Source organism: Cotesia typhae, unplaced genomic scaffold (assembly GCF_013202065.1).
Source record: "Cotesia typhae breed Kobodo isofemale line unplaced genomic scaffold, CoteBio_Ctyphae contig_4, whole genome shotgun sequence".
NCBI lineage: Eukaryota > Metazoa > Arthropoda > Insecta > Hymenoptera > Braconidae > Cotesia > Cotesia typhae.
Genome location: NW_027423748.1, coordinates 1,439,960 through 1,457,608, shown reverse-complemented (window position 1 = coordinate 1,457,608; position 17,649 = coordinate 1,439,960). Strand labels below are relative to the sequence as shown.

General features: G+C 30.7%; 2 protein-coding genes across 3 annotated transcripts; one reads left to right on the top strand and one right to left on the bottom strand.

Moving 5' to 3' along the window:
* Positions 1-2,087: 2,087 nt before the first annotated feature.
* On the bottom strand, positions 2,088-9,321 carry LOC141527439 (uncharacterized). The gene is made up of 7 exons (XM_074242925.1): positions 9,315-9,321; positions 9,065-9,229; positions 8,508-8,731; positions 8,333-8,431; positions 7,558-7,635; positions 5,716-5,922; positions 2,088-2,701 (listed from the first exon to the last, which is right to left on the bottom strand). The coding sequence occupies exons 1-6, from the start codon at positions 9,319-9,321 to the stop codon at positions 5,875-5,877; spliced, it is 621 nt and encodes a 206-aa protein (XP_074099026.1). The 3' UTR covers positions 2,088-2,701; positions 5,716-5,874.
* Positions 9,322-9,938: 617 nt separating this feature from the next.
* On the top strand, positions 9,939-13,911 carry LOC141527080 (uncharacterized). 2 transcript variants are annotated; one of them, XM_074242352.1, is made up of 3 exons: positions 9,939-10,162; positions 10,466-10,547; positions 11,027-13,911. In XM_074242352.1, the coding sequence occupies exon 3, from the start codon at positions 11,692-11,694 to the stop codon at positions 13,606-13,608; it is 1,917 nt and encodes a 638-aa protein (XP_074098453.1). In that variant the 5' UTR covers positions 9,939-10,162; positions 10,466-10,547; positions 11,027-11,691; the 3' UTR covers positions 13,609-13,911. The 2 variants fall into 2 exon arrangements, with proteins under 2 accessions (XP_074098453.1, XP_074098454.1); XM_074242353.1 differs by having other exon boundaries at positions 11,027-11,917.
* The last annotated feature ends 3,738 nt before the right edge of the window (positions 13,912-17,649 follow it).

Sequence of the window (17,649 nt, the reverse complement as noted above, 5' to 3'; positions counted from 1 at the left end):
AAAATAAATTAATTGTAAATGAAGTAAAAAAAATAGTTCGATTATACTTAAAGTTGATAATTGTAAAATAAGTTAATGTAATTATTTGTTTTAAATACCCGTTGAATTTTTGTAAATTTGTAATCAATAATCAAACAAAGCTTTCTTCTCCACATCACCCGTCTATGATCCACTACTCGCTGCCGCATAAAAATCCAAAAGTAGTTCCTCTTGTAAATTTTTTTCAAACTCATGTAAAAATCTTTGTTCTTCTGTAACTTCATTGGCCTTAAAAATGTCATTATTTTCAAATTTTTGTTTTGATTTCTTCCCCTTATTTAAAACATTGTAATCTACCGCTTTAGAGTCAAATGGATAGAGCCCTGATCCTCGAAAACCACTCTGAACCACGTTCTCAGCATTAGGCATATTATCCAGAGTATACTGAAGAACAAGAGGAAAATTTTCTTTGGTTACTGATGTCTCACTCTGCTCATTTTTCCACTTAGGTACACATTTTCTCCACGATTCCTTAAATGGATGGAAATAGTATATTACACACCGCGGGAAGTAAAGTAAGAAATGTCTCAGATCACATGTAATTGTTGGCCGAGTCGAAGCCGAGGTCAACAAACATGTGATCTGAGGCTTTCTTATTTACTTCCCGAGGAGTGTATGCTATTTTTTTGCTCGACGAAGGCAGAAAGTGGCAACTTCATTTAGCGCAGCGGGCCGAAAGTTGACGCTTTCTGCCCGTCGAGCAAAAAAACGATATATCCAGTGGTTGCATAATATGGGTGGAATTTGGCGGCAACATAATCAATTCGATCTTTTTTCTCGACAAAAATTTACTAATGGCAAGTTAAGATGGGTTGAATGGTTATCCATGTAAACTATTACTGGAAACTCCGTATTTTCTTTGACTAGCCAAGGATAGAATACGTTTGTTATATATTCATAAAAGGTTTCGGTTGTCATCCAGCCGTTGTCCGAAATTCCAATCCCCCAACCATTTGGAGTATTCTCAATTATTTTTTTAGTACAGTTCTCTTATAAGAGTACAAGAGCATCGGAGGACCATGAATACCATCAGCTCTGTACATAAATAATACTGTTAAAGCTTCCTTACCACCGTCAACAACTTTGTAAACCGCACGAGTCCCCTTTGCTGCCAACACACTCTCAGCATCAGGACACAACTAATGCTACTTTCCTCACAATTAAATATTCGACTCGGAAGAATACTCAATAAATCTTTTTCTCTAAATATATTTTGTTGTTTGCAAACCAATCTTGAAGATCTTCTTGCGTTACTGCTGCTCGAGTCATACTCAATTTTTGGGGTTTTCGAATTGACAATTCGGGGTGCCTTCTTCTAAAGTTTTCGTACCAGTGTCGACTAGGACGATCGTCTTTGAATGGTGTTTTTTCTTAATTTTTTTGACATACTTTTGGATATTGTCCAATAACTCACTTTTGGTAACAGGCACTCCAATCTCTACTCGATGTAATATCCATGTAACAATCTGTTTTTCTTCATCATCACTCAAAACTATGCCTGGGCCAGTTTTACTTTTGGTTTCTCCTGGATCTAAATTTTCTTTCTCCCCAAAGTTACAACCGGTACACCAAAGGCAACAGCAGCCTTTCTTAAAGACATTCCGGTATCTTTTATAGCTTTTAAAGCTTTTTCAACATTTTCTGTACTGTAATTCAATCGTTGACATTTTCTTTTTTTTTTGAATTTTTAATTACATTCTCAGACGTTACTACATATTTTTTTGCAGGATTTGTTTTCTTTTTCAACTTCGATTGTGTTGATTTTTAGCCATATTTTAAAAAAATTTTTATAAGTATTTGTTGTTATATAATCTGAAATATAAGAAAAATCAATATTTATAGTAATGTTTCGAATATTATACAAGTTAATTATAAAATTTAAGTACTTGAAATAATTAAAAATGAATTTTGTACATCAGCATCCTGTCAGAGTTTTAGGTTAGATTCATAATTTTTCACTAATAAATGTGACATACTTACTAAGAAATATTAAATTGAGTTTTTATACAATAATTAGGTTCTCAGTTATACATACACACCGTTTTTTTATAAATTATTAATTACTACTTATATTTATGACTGTTAAAACTCACTGTCTCACTAACTGGGACTATAAACAAAATCATATGTCCATGTTGCGCGAGACACCTAATAAAGTGTCTCATAAAACCGTACATGCAAGCAAATAACTGTACGTATTATGAGACACCCAAAAATTAAATACTTTTGTTAAAAATAACTTAAAAATACTTATACTCACTCAATTTACAACTCTTTAGCTTTCAATTAATATGTAACACGTGAATAAAAGTCACAAAAACAATGTTTTTACCAGGCTACAAAATTGGATACTCGTCGCTGTTTCACTCCTTTTAAAGGTCTGTAAGAGCGCAAATTTTAAGCCAAGCAATTTCAAATATTTTTTTAATTATATCTATTAAATTAATCATAAAATTAAAGGATCATCTTAGAAACTTAGTTAAATACCGATTTATTATAATTTTTATATTCAAGTTAACTCGATCTTTTTTTTTTATTTATCGCATAATTCAGTCCTGTATCATAAATATGGACACTGTCTCATAATAGGGCCCTTTACCTTAACCAATTTCATATTTTGGTTTCTGTACTGGCGATAGCCCTAGCCCTTGTCGAACCTCATCTGTAAAATAGTCAACAGATACAGATTTACAAGTGAATATATTTACTTCGAACTCAAAAACGAATATATTTTCTTCGAGCTCAAAAACGTCATACGTGCAATTTCTAGCATTTAGGTGTGGATCTACTTTTTTTTAATGTTTTTGAATATAACTTGGTCAATTTTTTTTTTGTAAAATAATTATATTGTTTGCGCATTATTAAAGATTATAAGGTACTCAACAATCAAATTTGCGCGACATCCTAATGCGAATGTTAATACTAAAAATGAAATACTTTTCGACAAGTCATTAAAAGTTGGAAAAAATTTGAAAATTAAAAAAAAATTTTTCTACGAAGATTTAAACAAGTTCCGAATTTTTCATCTTCGCTAATAAAGAATAATCTCGGTTTCTCATTATATTGATAACATTTCGATGAATTATTAATGAATTTACAAAAGAATGGATTTTGAAGAAAAAAATCTTGCATAAAGTTATTCAGAAATCAAAAATATTCGAACTACATTGTTGGTAATGGCTGAAAATATTTGGTGGTTTTAGAGCAATATGTATCTTGTGAAAACAAATCAAAATGGGCACTATTCAGAAAAAATCAAAATATTTTAATTATAAATGTAATACAAAAAAAATTAAGAAAGATCAATTTTTTGGCGTCATCATTTTTTTACGAAACTACATTTTTAGACAAAGAAAAATAACTCGTAAAATAACCTATTACTTTTTGATTGTATAAAATCTATCAGAAGTCATATGAAACTTAATATAGCGCTACTTTTTGTGAATTTGTTATAATTTGTAAATGACGAAGTTTTAACGAGTGTGAGCTCAATATTTGCACTTAAACATCTTTTAAAGCACCCAAAAACATCAAAATATGAAACAAATCGAAAAGCTCGGGTAAAACTGAGTTATTAGACACGGAATGCCCCATATGCGCGTAATGGGTACATACACAGAAACAAAACTATTTGAGTAAATAGAATACCGAGTACAAATTAATATGTATTCGTAAAAAGTATATATTCCCTTGTGGAAATAATTCTCTGAAAAAACTCTTGAAAAGTCTTTATAACTCTGAATAAGACTTTTCGAAAGTCTTCACATCCCTAACTAAGTAAAAGAAAGACTTAATAAGTCTTCAAAACTCTGCAATACTCTTCAAAAGTCAAATTTTCCCTGCAATTTCGGAATTTCTCAAAGAGTTATTAAGACTTGATAAGACTTGTTCAGTTTTACAGGAAAAGAAGAAAATATTTCTTTTCAAAAAAATTACTTATCAGAATTAAATAAAACTATAAAAAAGAAGTAATGCATGTTTTAAAAAAATTTTTTTTAAATAATATTTTCATCACGAAAATACTTTGATGGGCATCGAATCACTCATAGTTGAGCAAGTCAAAACATCAACAGCAAATGAAGTGCACTTGATGTTGGAAACAGATACTACTCAAAGAGTAAATCCAATCGGTATTTAATTTGGACTATCAAATATTAAAGTCAACTTTCTAGGTAGGAAAGAATTTTCTATCCACACGCTATCTGCTGGAATTAATTGATTCCTAACATATTTTAGTTTACGAATTTACAGTTAGAATCTTTGAGTGTTCTTAGTTTCTAATAGGTGGCATGTGGTTAGAAAATTCTTTCCTACCTAGAAAGTTGACTTTAATATTTGATAGTCCAAATTAAATACCGATTGGATTTACTCTTTGAGTAATATCTGTTTCCAACAGCAAGTGCACTTCATTTGCTGTTGATGTTTTGACTTGCTCAACTATGAGTGATTCGATGCCCATCAAAGTATTTTCGTGATGAAAATATTATTTAAAAATTTTTTAAAACATTCATTAATTCTTTTTTATAGTTTTATTTAATTCTGATAAGTAATTTTTTTGAAAAGAAATATTTTCTTCTTTTCCTGTAAAACTGAACAAGTCTTATCAAGTCTTAATAACTCTTTGAGAAATTCCGAAATTGCAGGGAAAATTTGACTTTTGAAGAGTATTGCAGAGTTTTGAAGACTTGTTAAGTCTTTCCTTCACTTAGTTAGGGATGTGAAGAATTTCGAAAAGTCTTATTCAGAGTTATAAAGACTTGTCAAGAGTTTTTTCAGAGAATTATTTCCACAAGGGTTTCAAGGAGAATTTCAGAAGATTCGTTAGTTTCTCTAGCATTGGAAATATTTGATTTTTGTTTGTCAATCAAGTTAATCTAAAGAAAAATGGCAATGCCGGCTTATTGTCAGACTTATTTCACTACCTATTATAAATTTTGAGCGTAATAAATGTGAAGAAGCGCGTGAAATTTAATTTGATAAATTAAATAACATCTATAAGGCTAAGTAATTAAAAAAGTGAGTTGAATAATAAAAATTGATAGTAATTAAATGAGCTTTTAGACATAGGAAATTAAAATAGCATATCACTTTCGAATTGACATGTTAAATCCCCATAAATTGAAATAAAAAATTTTTTTGATATTTTAAAAATTTTAAAACCAATATTTCTAAACGGGTTGGCTGAACTAGTCTGTTTCCGACTTTGATAGTTTTGGGTCATCTTTAAAATTGATCAAGATATTATCGTCTGGTTTCATTGAAAATATTAAGCTTTATCGCGTCTTTTGAAATTGTACTTTGTATCCAAGTAATAAGGCCGGTAAAATTTATTTTTGCAATTTTTATTATCATTTTCTCTAAAAAAATTATTATAACGATAAGGTATGATAAAAATAAAAATTATAAAATAAGTTTTCAAATACAAAAAAGCGAAATAAGATTACAAAAGTACATACAAATAATAAGTATACCAATTTTCACAACGATCTATAAGAAAATTTGGCTGGTATTTAAGTAACATAACACTTTATGACCGATATGTGTATCCAAGTATATGAATTTTTGAAGTAATAGAATTGCGAAACACTCAGCATAAGGTAAATAAACGTAATTTTTAATAATTTTTTAAAATCTATCAAAATATGAATTACAGAAAATCATAAAATTCATACGTACCCATTAATTGAGTCACCTGATCAATAACTTATATCTGCAGCTGTAGATTTAATTCTGTTAGTTTGGCAATTGTATGTTTTTTTTCGGTTATCTCGTCATCTTTGGTTTTTATTTCTCGTTCTTTTATTTTCAATTCTTGCCTTAATAAATTAACGCCTCTCAATAGCTTTTTTTTTCTTCATCTCCAAAATCGTCAATGGGTAATAACTATACATAAACAAACGTGTTATTTAAATTTTATTAACGATTTCTTGAGAAAAATCATTCAAAAAGCTTAATAAAATAATAGTCAGCATTCACAAAATTTCATAGGCGTTACCAAATAATGGTGATTTCTTACAACAAAAATACGTAAAGAGAAAAAGATGGGAACCTCAATTGAAGAGAAAAACTTCAAACATTACAGTTTACATGAGTAAAAGAATTAGATCGATAAATTAAATTGCACACTGATAGAAGGATTAGTTTATATTTAATAAGTTTTATTAACTGTAAATAAATGATTTTTTAACATAGGATTTAATAAATATTTATTAACAGTTAATAAATTATTTATTAAATACGACTTATTAAATGTTTAGAAATATTTGTTAACAGTTAATAAATATTTATCAACAGTTTATAAGTAATTTATTAAGTATGTACAATTTATTAACTGTTAATAAATATTTATTAATGATTAATTCAAATTTGTTAACTGTTAACAAATATTTATTTCAAATAAAAAGCAAAAATAACAATTTTATTTTGACACTTTTTATAACCTTATAGCTGGAATACATGATAATAATTAAATTCAATAAATAAATTAACGTTTTTAATATTTTTAAATATAAACGATAATTATGAGCTGTGATAGAATTTGGTATTTTACAATAAACGATATTATAATGTAATATAATTAATGCAAATAATTTATAAAGATGATTTTTGTTTATAATTATAAGATGCTTAAGCAATCTTCATATCATATGACATTGTAAGCGAAACAAATTTACTCGACAAAATATTTATTAACTATTAATAAATATTTGTTAACTATTAATAAATACTTATTAATTATTAATAAATGTACTTTCTTGCCAAATAAATATTTATTGAATGTTAAAAAAAATTTTTTAAAATTTAATAAATTAAATAATTGTCTTGAAACAAATTAAATTATTAATAGTTAATAAATTCTTCTATCAGTGCAACATTAAAATGAATGCATTTTTAAACCATGCTGAATAGATGAAGTATATTAATTGTTTATAATCATCTGAAATAAAATGCTAAATGTTCAATATAATGTGACAGAATTACTTCCACTTATTTTGTGAAATGTTATGGAAAAAACCCTTCACAGTAATATATAATAAGGCATTTTTTTTGCATGTAGCACATAATTATGAGTTATAATAATATATATCTACCATTTGTAAACTCATACACTTCTTGCGAATGAAAATTCACATTTTTTTTTAACTAAATATTGGATGAGCCTGTTCATTTTTCGCTGCAGAAATAATTATTTTGATAAAATTTGAGTATAATTTTAACTTCTACTTAATTTTTTAATTTTCACCATGAGGTGTTCTACAAATTAAAACTAAATTAATGTTTACTTCTGAAATTACTAAATCGTAACGTTATACACACATTAGGTGGTAAACATATGAAATGAAAATCCTAATAAAATATTACATTTAGGAAATGAATTGCATATTGATGTTTTGTGTGAATTAGCTCGAATAAAAATTAATAATTTAAGATGATGAAAAAATACCCCTAATCAAGTTTTTATTTGTAAAATTAAGAACTATAGTTTAGGAAATAAAAAAAAAAATCTCAAATACTTACTAAACCAGGTCTTTCTAGCATTTCGTTTGTTCGAATTTGAGGTTTTGTTTTCTCTTCAACTGTCGAAATTTCGAGTGGCTAGAAATATAAAAAAATAAATAAGTCACCTAATAAAATCAATTTTTGATTTGCTTCCAGCATATAAATAGGGAAAAAAAAAGAAAACAATAGAACAGAGTTTTTCATTCCACTCAGATTTTCTAAAAACAATCTTTAATTTATTTATGACTTATTTAAATTATAAAAAATGTTATCTAAAAGAATTAAATATTAAATAAAAATATTGTATTTGATGAATATTTTTCTCTTTGATAATAAAAGTAAAGATAGTTTATCGACAAATTAAAAAATTAAAGAAGGAAAAATGAAGTTAAGGAAGTGAAAACATAAAAAAATTACTATTTCGTCAATTGAAAGTACGAAATGAAGTGAAGTTTTTTAATTAAATCAAGAATTTCTTTGTTAATTAACTATTTTTTTACCAGTAATCCTTTTATATCAACATGCCAATGACTATGACAAAAATAATTAACTTAAAAAAAATGAAAATTATGATTCTTAGTATTGCTACTAATTATAAGAAGAAAAATAGGTAATATAGTCATATGTTCATGTTAAGCATAAAAATGGACGAAAAAGTGAATTGAAAAAACTATTTTACAGTAATCACTTAATAAAACTAAGAATATCAATTTATTTCTTACTATGTGCTACTGTTTTGATTTTTTTGGTTCTGTAAAAATGGCTTAAATTGGTATCATCATTTAAAACTTACATGTTGTAGCGTTTGTGGTGCAAAAGTCTTTTCATTATCTTTTTTTACTTTCAAAAATTTTGAAGGTATTTTATTATCATTATTATCCGTTGCTTGTCGCTGCAAAATCGCAAGATATAATAATATTTATATTTAGACCAATCATAATTAGTTATTAATTTAAATAAAAAATTACCTTCTGTGATGCTTTTTTCAATTCTTCAATTTGATTAAGTAATGCTTTATTAGCTAAGGTATTTTTATTTTCTCTAGTACCTTTCTTTATATTTTCTTTTTTTTTATTTCCTGACTTCGTACTTAAATCAGGTTCACTCACTTCTGAAGCACTTTCGATTAAGTTGGCAGGCGGGGCAGAATGTCTCCTTGAAAAAATTTCCGTTTCTACTGCTGATTTTGATCCTAAAAGTCCAAATTAAAATTTTTAAATAAATTAAATTTTGACTTTGAATTTTTATTACAACTTTAATATTAAATATAGAATTGAATGATTTTGTTAATAAATAAATTAAAAATTTACAAAAAAACTTTCAAAAATGATAATCTAAGATATTGTTTACATTTATATGTGGATATTTTTAATATATTAATGATAAAATTCGATTAATTTAAAAAACACAAAAAACAGCCAATAATAGTTGAACGTCTGCTGCTTAACGAGAGTATATGAAAGCAAAAGTGTGTCGTAAGACGGATAGCCTTTTCGAAAAATTCTATATAATTGTTGTACATTACCTCTAACCCCTAGAACAAGACATTTTTTCAATTCCCCATTGTATTTAACATGGTACAATTTCCTTGGATTGAAATTTTCTGGATCAAAATTTTGTAGACTCTCCACGGGGACTGTAGCTTTATTCTTTTTCTCAATTAAAATTCCAGCGAAGTATTTACGTTTTACTTAAAAAAAAAAAATTACATTGGGGTTATCTTCATTAAGATTAAATATTAAATAATAGACACCCGTAATAAATATAATACTTACCTGACATTTTAGAAGAATTTAATGATTGCAAGATTAATTGAACATCAAAGTTTGATATCTACTTAATAATCACACAAAAATCGAATACGCAGTGAATGACGCTTGCTCGGTGAGATCCGACCAAATAGTCAAGAGGCTTGGGTAACAGTTAAAACTCAACGGACGACCAAGAAGATAAAAAAGATTTCATTTCGTTCCTTAGTTATTTTTATGAGACTGCTGGATATTGAGCAAATAACATAACTGTCAATGTAGCAGGAAACTATTTGTTCTCAGAACGGTAACATAGTAACCTGGAGTCACATGTACGGGTTTTTCTTTTTCAAATATTGCTTGATTACATTTCAGTATGTGCAAAAAATCAAAATCACGCGATTAAAAATAATCGATTAATATTTTACTTTACATAATATAATATTGGAATTTTAAATATTGCAAAATTTTTTAAAATTATTTTTTTATACAATCATTTTTTAATTATATTCTGACAGGAATAGCTAAGACAAAATTGATCAAACGTTGTAGAGGGAGCTAATTGTTTTAGCAGATATTTGGTGAATACTATAATGAGTATATAGATATATATATATTGTTTATAAATTATAAATCACAAATGTGAATTGCACTGAATAAATAATATAATTATATAAAAAATATATATACACATAAAATTATCTTGCAAGCAGAACAATAATCGTTAAGATTCGTAGAGTCAAAGAGGTACTTAAAAATATTACCCTTAGTCAAAGTTTTATATTTTAGTGATTGCAGTAATATTATTTATATTATTGAGGTTATATCACGCATTTTTGGGATGTATACACATTTTAATGGATATTGATTTTACGGTAAGTAATAAAAAAAAAAATGATTTATTCTTATGAGATTCAATAATATGATAAAAAAATTGAAATTAAAAGAACATAAAGTCGTTTTGAAAATAAATTATTTCATAAAAAACAGATAGTATTCAAATTTTGGATATGTCTACAGAAATATAAGTAATTGTTGTAAATAAATTAATTGTTATAAACAAATCAACTATTTATGGAAACATTTCAAAGCTTAAACGTAAAAATGAATTATTATGATACAAAACTCGCAGACGATGTTATTTTTATTTTTATAATAAATGAAATTTTCAATTATAGATGAAAGCAGCGAAAAAAAGGAAATTTAATTTCGATAAAATGGACTCTGAATTGTGACAATCAAGGAACTCTCCAATTAAAGGTAAACAACCCTTTATGTGTTTATATTGTTTTAAAAAATAAGTCTTTGCCATGGTAATATTTTACTATTTCAAAAATACATTAACACAAATATTAATATTTTAATCATAATTCAAATCTGTTTCTTACAGTACACAATTTGCTTATTCCCAATGTTTTATTAATACTCAACTGATTTGAGTTTCAAGTTATACATTTAAATAAGATATTCAATTTTAATGAAAATGAATTAAATTGGCATAATTTCAGTAACGTATTAAAACTATATCATTCATTTTATATATTTCTATAATATAATAAACAATAAATGTCAATACTATTCATATGATGGATCTTCTACTCTCTAAATATGAAACTCTGGTCATTTACTATCTTATATATGTGATATTTTTTCTGAGATTTATCAATTTTAAAAGTTTTCGTTTATCTAAGCAATTACATTATTATGTCACTTTTCATTAACTCAGATTTATTTTCCAGGAGCAACAAGCAGTTCGAGTGAAACTGAAACATTAGATGAATCAAGTGATCAACTAGAGAAGACCCCGTTTGTAAGCAAACGGATTTCTTATTATAAGTCTACTCGCAAAAAACGAAATTTTTCTGCTATGAACATTGATGAAAGCGAATCTGATAGTGGAAGTGAAGTCTCCAGTGATTTGAAGGGGGGCGATGAAATAACTGTAACTGATGAAGAAGTAATTGGAGATTTTGAAGAAGTACAAGAAGATAACCACGGAGTACATGAAAATGATCAGGAAGAAAGTCAAAATAATCGGAAAGAAAGTGAAAGTAATGAGAATTTTTTTGATTCTTACTCTTATCCACAATGGAAAGAAACATGTACGAGTAATGTTGATATTAAAGCATTAGCAATGTGGATTATGTTTAAGTCATCTAATATTTCTGTATTACAAGTTCTGAACATGATAACAGCTATAACTATTCGTTTTAGTTTATCTGACGAAGCTCAACAAGCAATTTTATAACTCATAAAAATTTTGGCTGGTCCTGACTTTCAATTTTTAGATGTATCGAAATATACAATAAGTAAACAATTTAATCCGTCGGCTAATGCTGTACTACATGTTTTTTACTGCGAGTCATGTTGTATACCTGTGACAGAACCTATCACAAGATATCAAATGAAGAAGAAAAAGTCTACCAAATGTCCGAAATGTAAGAAAAAATACAAGGTATCAACGAGTGAGGAAAGCTTTTTTATTTCTTTGAACATGGAGTATCAAATAAAAACTTTATTATCCGATAAATCAATACGAAGTATGATTGATAATGAGTTAAAAAAACAGAATGAAAAAAGTGAAAATCATATTCGTGATATTTGTGATAGTGATAGATATATCGACGATAATTACATAGCATCGAAAAAAATAAATGGAGACATCGTTTTAACTTTAAATGTAAATCTCGACGGAGCACCTCTATTCAAAAGTAGCCAACACAGCTTTTGGCCTATTCAATGTGTAATTAATGAAATCCCTATTTCATTTCGTCATAAAATTGTTTTATTAGGAGGACTCTGGTATACATTAGTTGAGCCAACACCAGCATTTATGGATTTGTATTTAAGAATATTTATAATGCAAATTTCTAAATTGATGAAGAAAGGAGTAGAAATCATGACTGAAAATGAACTCTTAAAGAAGTATTATTTTAAAATTTTTTCATTTCCGGTAGACTCGGTTGCTCGGCTGATCTTACAAAACCGTTTACAATTTAATGGCAAATTTGGTTGTAGCTGGTGTTATCAGCAATCAGTGTATAAATCACGTTCCATGAGGTATTTATTTACTGAAACCATTCCTGAAGAGAGAACCCATGATAAATACTTAGAAGATGTGAAAACTCTACGAGCAAGTTATAAAAAACTGCCAAAAACAAAAAAAAATGAAAGCTATACCGTAAAAGGCGTCAAAGGGCCATCTGTATTGTCTTCTTTACCTAACTTCGATTGTATTTGGGGTTTTCCGCATGATTATATGCATGCTGTTCTATTGGGAGTCTCTAGACAACTCTGGAATTTTTGGAGTAAATGGCATTTAAATGTTGAAGATAGAAAAGAGATAAATCGTCGCTTGCTAGAAATCAGACCGCCAAGTGAAATTCATCGTGTTCCACGAGCTTTGAAAAATAAGCAACTTTGGAAAGCCACTGAGTGGCGATCTTGGCTATTATTTTATAGTGTTCCGGTATTAACAGATATTTTGGATGATGAACTATTAGACTCATATAAACTTTTAGTTAGAAGTATTCAAAAACTTCTTTCTCAAAATTTATCTGAAGATAATTTATTAGCTTGTGAGATTGATCTTTTAAAATTCATTCATGATTGTCAACAGTTTTATGGTGATTCTTTCATGACTTTCAACATCCACAGTTTAAGGCACATAGTACAGAGTGTTAGAAAAAACGGACCATCATCCAATAACTCCGCATATATATTTGAAAATAATATATATAATTTAAAAAAAAAAGTGACAAGTCCTAAAGGGGTCTCAAATCAAATGTCAAGCCGATGTTTACGGGACAATATATTCAGAAGCCAACTTCCGACGGCTCCAAACGACATTACTTGGCAATTTTGCAAAACTATATTAGATAGAAATAAAGAAATAATAAATTGTACAAGAACCAGTGATGGAGCTTTATTAGTAGACAATGATGTTCAAGACTTTATTCTAGAAGAGGAACAAATCTATAGCCGGTGTATTTATAAGAGTGTAATGTTTCATGGCACACTTTATACTAAAAACAATAAAACAAACAACACAATAGTCAACTTAGACAACAATAAAATTGCTAAGATTCATTGCTTTTATCAACGAAATAATAAAGCTTACGTAAAGGTAACGGTAGCCACGGTTGAGAAATTTGATATTCTTGAACATATATTTGTTGTAAAAAAGTGGGAAAATGAATTTACAGCTATAAGGATAGAAAAAATAGTATCTAAAATGGTGTTTATTAGCGTAAAAAACTTATCTTCTACTTCTATGACTGATTATGTATGTTTACAACCCAATAGTTTTGAAGTTCAATAAAAAATAAGATTATACCAATGTAACAATAACATTTTAATCTTCTACATCCCTATGACAACACCTTTATTACCATATTCTACTTATGAAACTAGCAACAATTAAAAGGATACGAACATTTTACGATTTAGAATAATAAAAAAAAATCATAAAATTTAAAACCACCCGATAAAACCAGAACTTTCAACATTATTATGATGTAATAATAATAATAATAATAATAATAATAATAATAATAATAATAATAATAATAATAATGGCGCAACTACACCAAGAGCGACGCCGTTCCTCCTTGGACAACAACAATCCCTTTGTAGGACGGCAAGTAAGTATATCTAAAAAGATAACTTACTCCCAACAACAGCTTGACGCGGTAAACGAAGATCTCCGTGCAGCCATCCTGGAGGACTCCACCCTGCTCACTGTGAGCCAGGTTGTGTATGGTGCAGCAGTTTCGGCTTTTCCGAGAGAGAGATATTGTCTCTCGATCGAGGCAAGGTTGAGACAGCGCATCTTACAACTTGGCTCCAAAATTGACAGATCCCGGAAACATGTCTCCCGCATTCAGTGTGTGATTGAGTTCGAAACAACTCAAAAAGCATACACGCCCCGAATTCGACGCATTGTTGCTGAACTTCGGTGGCGTCATCACACACTGAACAAGAGTACTCTTCTTGTCATCAAAGAAGAGTCTCTTAATAAATTGCGGGCTCTAGTGACTGCCAAAAAGTCACTAGAGAAAAGGCTGAAGCGGTTGGTCGACAACTCGTTGTTTCGATCCAGCCCTTCACGGTTTCTGACAGCAAAGACCGATGTTACTGGGACTTATCCAACACCTGAGCGGGTGGAAGCTTTTTGGACTGAGTTGTATGGAGATCAACCAAACGTGAACGCCAATACTCCAGCTCTGCACGACTTAAAGCATTCTGTCGGGAACACCGTCGGCAGAATGCTGATGAAGAGAGCCCTGCAGTCAGTGTGGATGAAGTTCGTTCAGCTCTAAATGGCAGCAAAAATTGGGCTGCCCCGGGACCAGATGGCATTAATGTCTTCTGGTGGAAGAAGTTTACTTCTACCCACCTCCATCTGGCCTGCATAAATATTTACATCGTACATTAGAGCTGACGATCCGATTCCGAACTGGCTTGTAGAAGGGCGAACCGTACTGATACCTAAAAAAGGTGACTTGTCTGACCCTAAGAATTTCAGGCCTATCACCTGCTTGAATGCGGTTTATAAAATTTTTACAAAAATTTTAAATAACCGTATCTTGCAGCAGATAGAGCCTGTATGGCAACAGATATATGAACAACGTGGCAGTAAAAGAGGCCTGTCAGGTTGCAAGGAGAACCTGATAGTGGATCGATGCGTCTTACAAGATGCGATCTACTATCAACGCAACCTGTCAATGGCTTGGATTGACTATCGCAAGGCATTTGACTCAACTCCACATGAGTTGATTTTATATCTACTCAAATGCCTGGGAGTCAATCCCGAAATAGTGGAATGCATTCGACGTACAATGCAGCTCTGGCGAACGCGTTTTCACATTGGAAGTGGAAACGCATTGCACGTAACCGGAGTTGTAGAGTACAAACGAGGGGTCTTCAAGGCGATTCCTTGAGCCCTCTGCTGTTTTGCATTTCACTGCTGCCTATATCTGTTGCTCTCCGTAAAACTCGTGGGTACTCTGTGGGGCCTCCGGGTGATCGAAAATATTCGATCACCCATCTGCTTTACATGGATGATCTGAAGCTATATAGTGCTGATGAAGATCATCTACAAGCAGCCCTCAACATCGTAGCAGAGTACACACGAGATGTCGGAATGTCTTTTGGGTTGGACAAGTGTGCGGTCGTACATCTGGCGAGGGGTAAGTGCTCTGATACTGGTGATGATGTCGAGTTAGTAGATGGGAGTGTCTTAAGACAATTAGACGCCGGGGAGTTGTATAGATATCTAGGAATGGAAGAGCACCGCATGCATGCGGTCTCTGAAGTCCGAACAACTCTCCAGAGCGAGTATGTTAGGAGACTCCGGAAAATTTGGTCCTCCGAACTTTCCGGCAAAAACAAAGTCTCAGCTACTAACATGCTCGCTGTCCCAGTCTTACTATACTCTTTCGGTGTCCTGAAATGGACCCGAAAGGATTTACGAGATCTCGACATCAAAACCCGTAAGATCATTAATATGAATCGGAGCATGCACCCCAATTCATCAGTCGTCAGATTATACCTCTCCCGGTCCATCGGTGGGAGAGGTTTGCAGAGTTTGGAGCGGCTTCACGACCGTTTGGTCCTGGGTTTAACTCACGAAGTTGTCAATTTCACTGCAGACGAGGATGACTTTCTTATGCAAATTGTACATAAACATGAAAATGCGCATAAGGGGTCATTCTTGTATAAGGCAGCAATATATGCGGCAAGAACCCTTGGTCTTGGAGAAATAAACGCTCTTATGGAACTCCGAAAGGAGGAATTTAAGAGCGTCATCAGGAACGCCGAGGAAAAACTACTCCTTGGCGAACTGATGGACAAGTCCATGCACAGCGTGTTCTTTAAACACGTGCGTGATCATGGCTTATCCATCCAGCTGACGTTTTCCTTCTTAAAGTCAGCGGGCCTGATGTCCGAGACTGAAGGGTTCATATTTGCCTGCCAAGATGGTGTCATTAACACTCTTGAGTACCGTAGCAAGGTGCTCCAGGTGCAGCTTCCGGACACGTCCTGTAGGAGGTGTAGACAACATCCGGAGACGCTTATGCACCTTTTGTCGGCATGTCCAGTGCTGGCGAGAGGTGCATATATCCAGCGTCACAATGCTGCCCTGAGAGTACTGTACTACTATCTTCGTCATTGCTACGGTATTGACGTGACACCAGTGCTGCCTTATTTGCCAGGAGATATTCCCCAGGTTGTTGAGAATGACAGTTGCAAAATTTATTGGAACATGCCATTTGCAACAACCCGGCGGATAGATCACAACAAACCTGATATTGTGCTCTTCGACAAGGCCACTCGTGACATTTATGTCATTGAGTTCTCGGCCCCGGCTGAATACAACATCTCAGCCAAAGAAGAGCACAAAAGACAAATATATCAGGATCTCCTGTTTGAAATTGGCAAACTTTACCCAGGTTACCGTGTCAAGCTTGTCGTCCTGATTGTTGGCGTCCTAGGAGGGATGAAACAGTCTTTTGTATCCTCACTTGCCAAAGTTCCAGCTTGCTCATCAAAAGCTGAGTTCTTGGCAGTTAGGATGCAGAAGGCTGTTTTACTTGGTTCTCTCCGTCTCTTAAGGGAAATGACTTTGGCCTGCTGTGATCACTAACCGCTTTGTTGTGCGGAGTGGTCCAGCAGTAACGGATGGAGCTCAGGCTGGGCCCTCGGAGAATCGGACTCCGGGGATAACCCCCCTGAGCATTTAATAACAAAATAATAATAATAATAATAATAATAATAATAAAATTATCTATCATTTTTAATATTAAATTGAGAAAGCAGAAATTTTAATATTATTTACTCATACAATTGAATTGAAAGTAATTCAAACGTTTAAATTATTCTAAATAATTTCTAATTGTCTGAAGAACCAGAAATTCTGATAATATTTTCTTATTGAATTCAATTTGAAATGATTCGAACGTTTAAATTATTCTAAATGATTATTAATTGTCTGAAGAACCAGAAATTCTGATATTATTTTCTTATTGAATTCAATTTGAAATGATTCGAACGTTTAAATTATTCTAAATGATTATTTATTGTCTGAAGAACCAGAAATTCTGATATTATTTTCTTATTGAATTTAATTTGAAATGATTCGAACGTTTAAATTATTCTAAATAATTTTTAATTGTCTGAAGAATCAGAAATTGTGATATTACTTCCTCATTTAATTCAATTCAAAATGATTCCAATGTTTAAATTGTTCTAAATAATTTTTAATTGTCTGAAGAACCAGAAATTCTGATATTATTTTCGTATTGAATTCAATTTGAAATGATTCGAACATTTAAATTGTTCTAAATAATTTTTAATCATC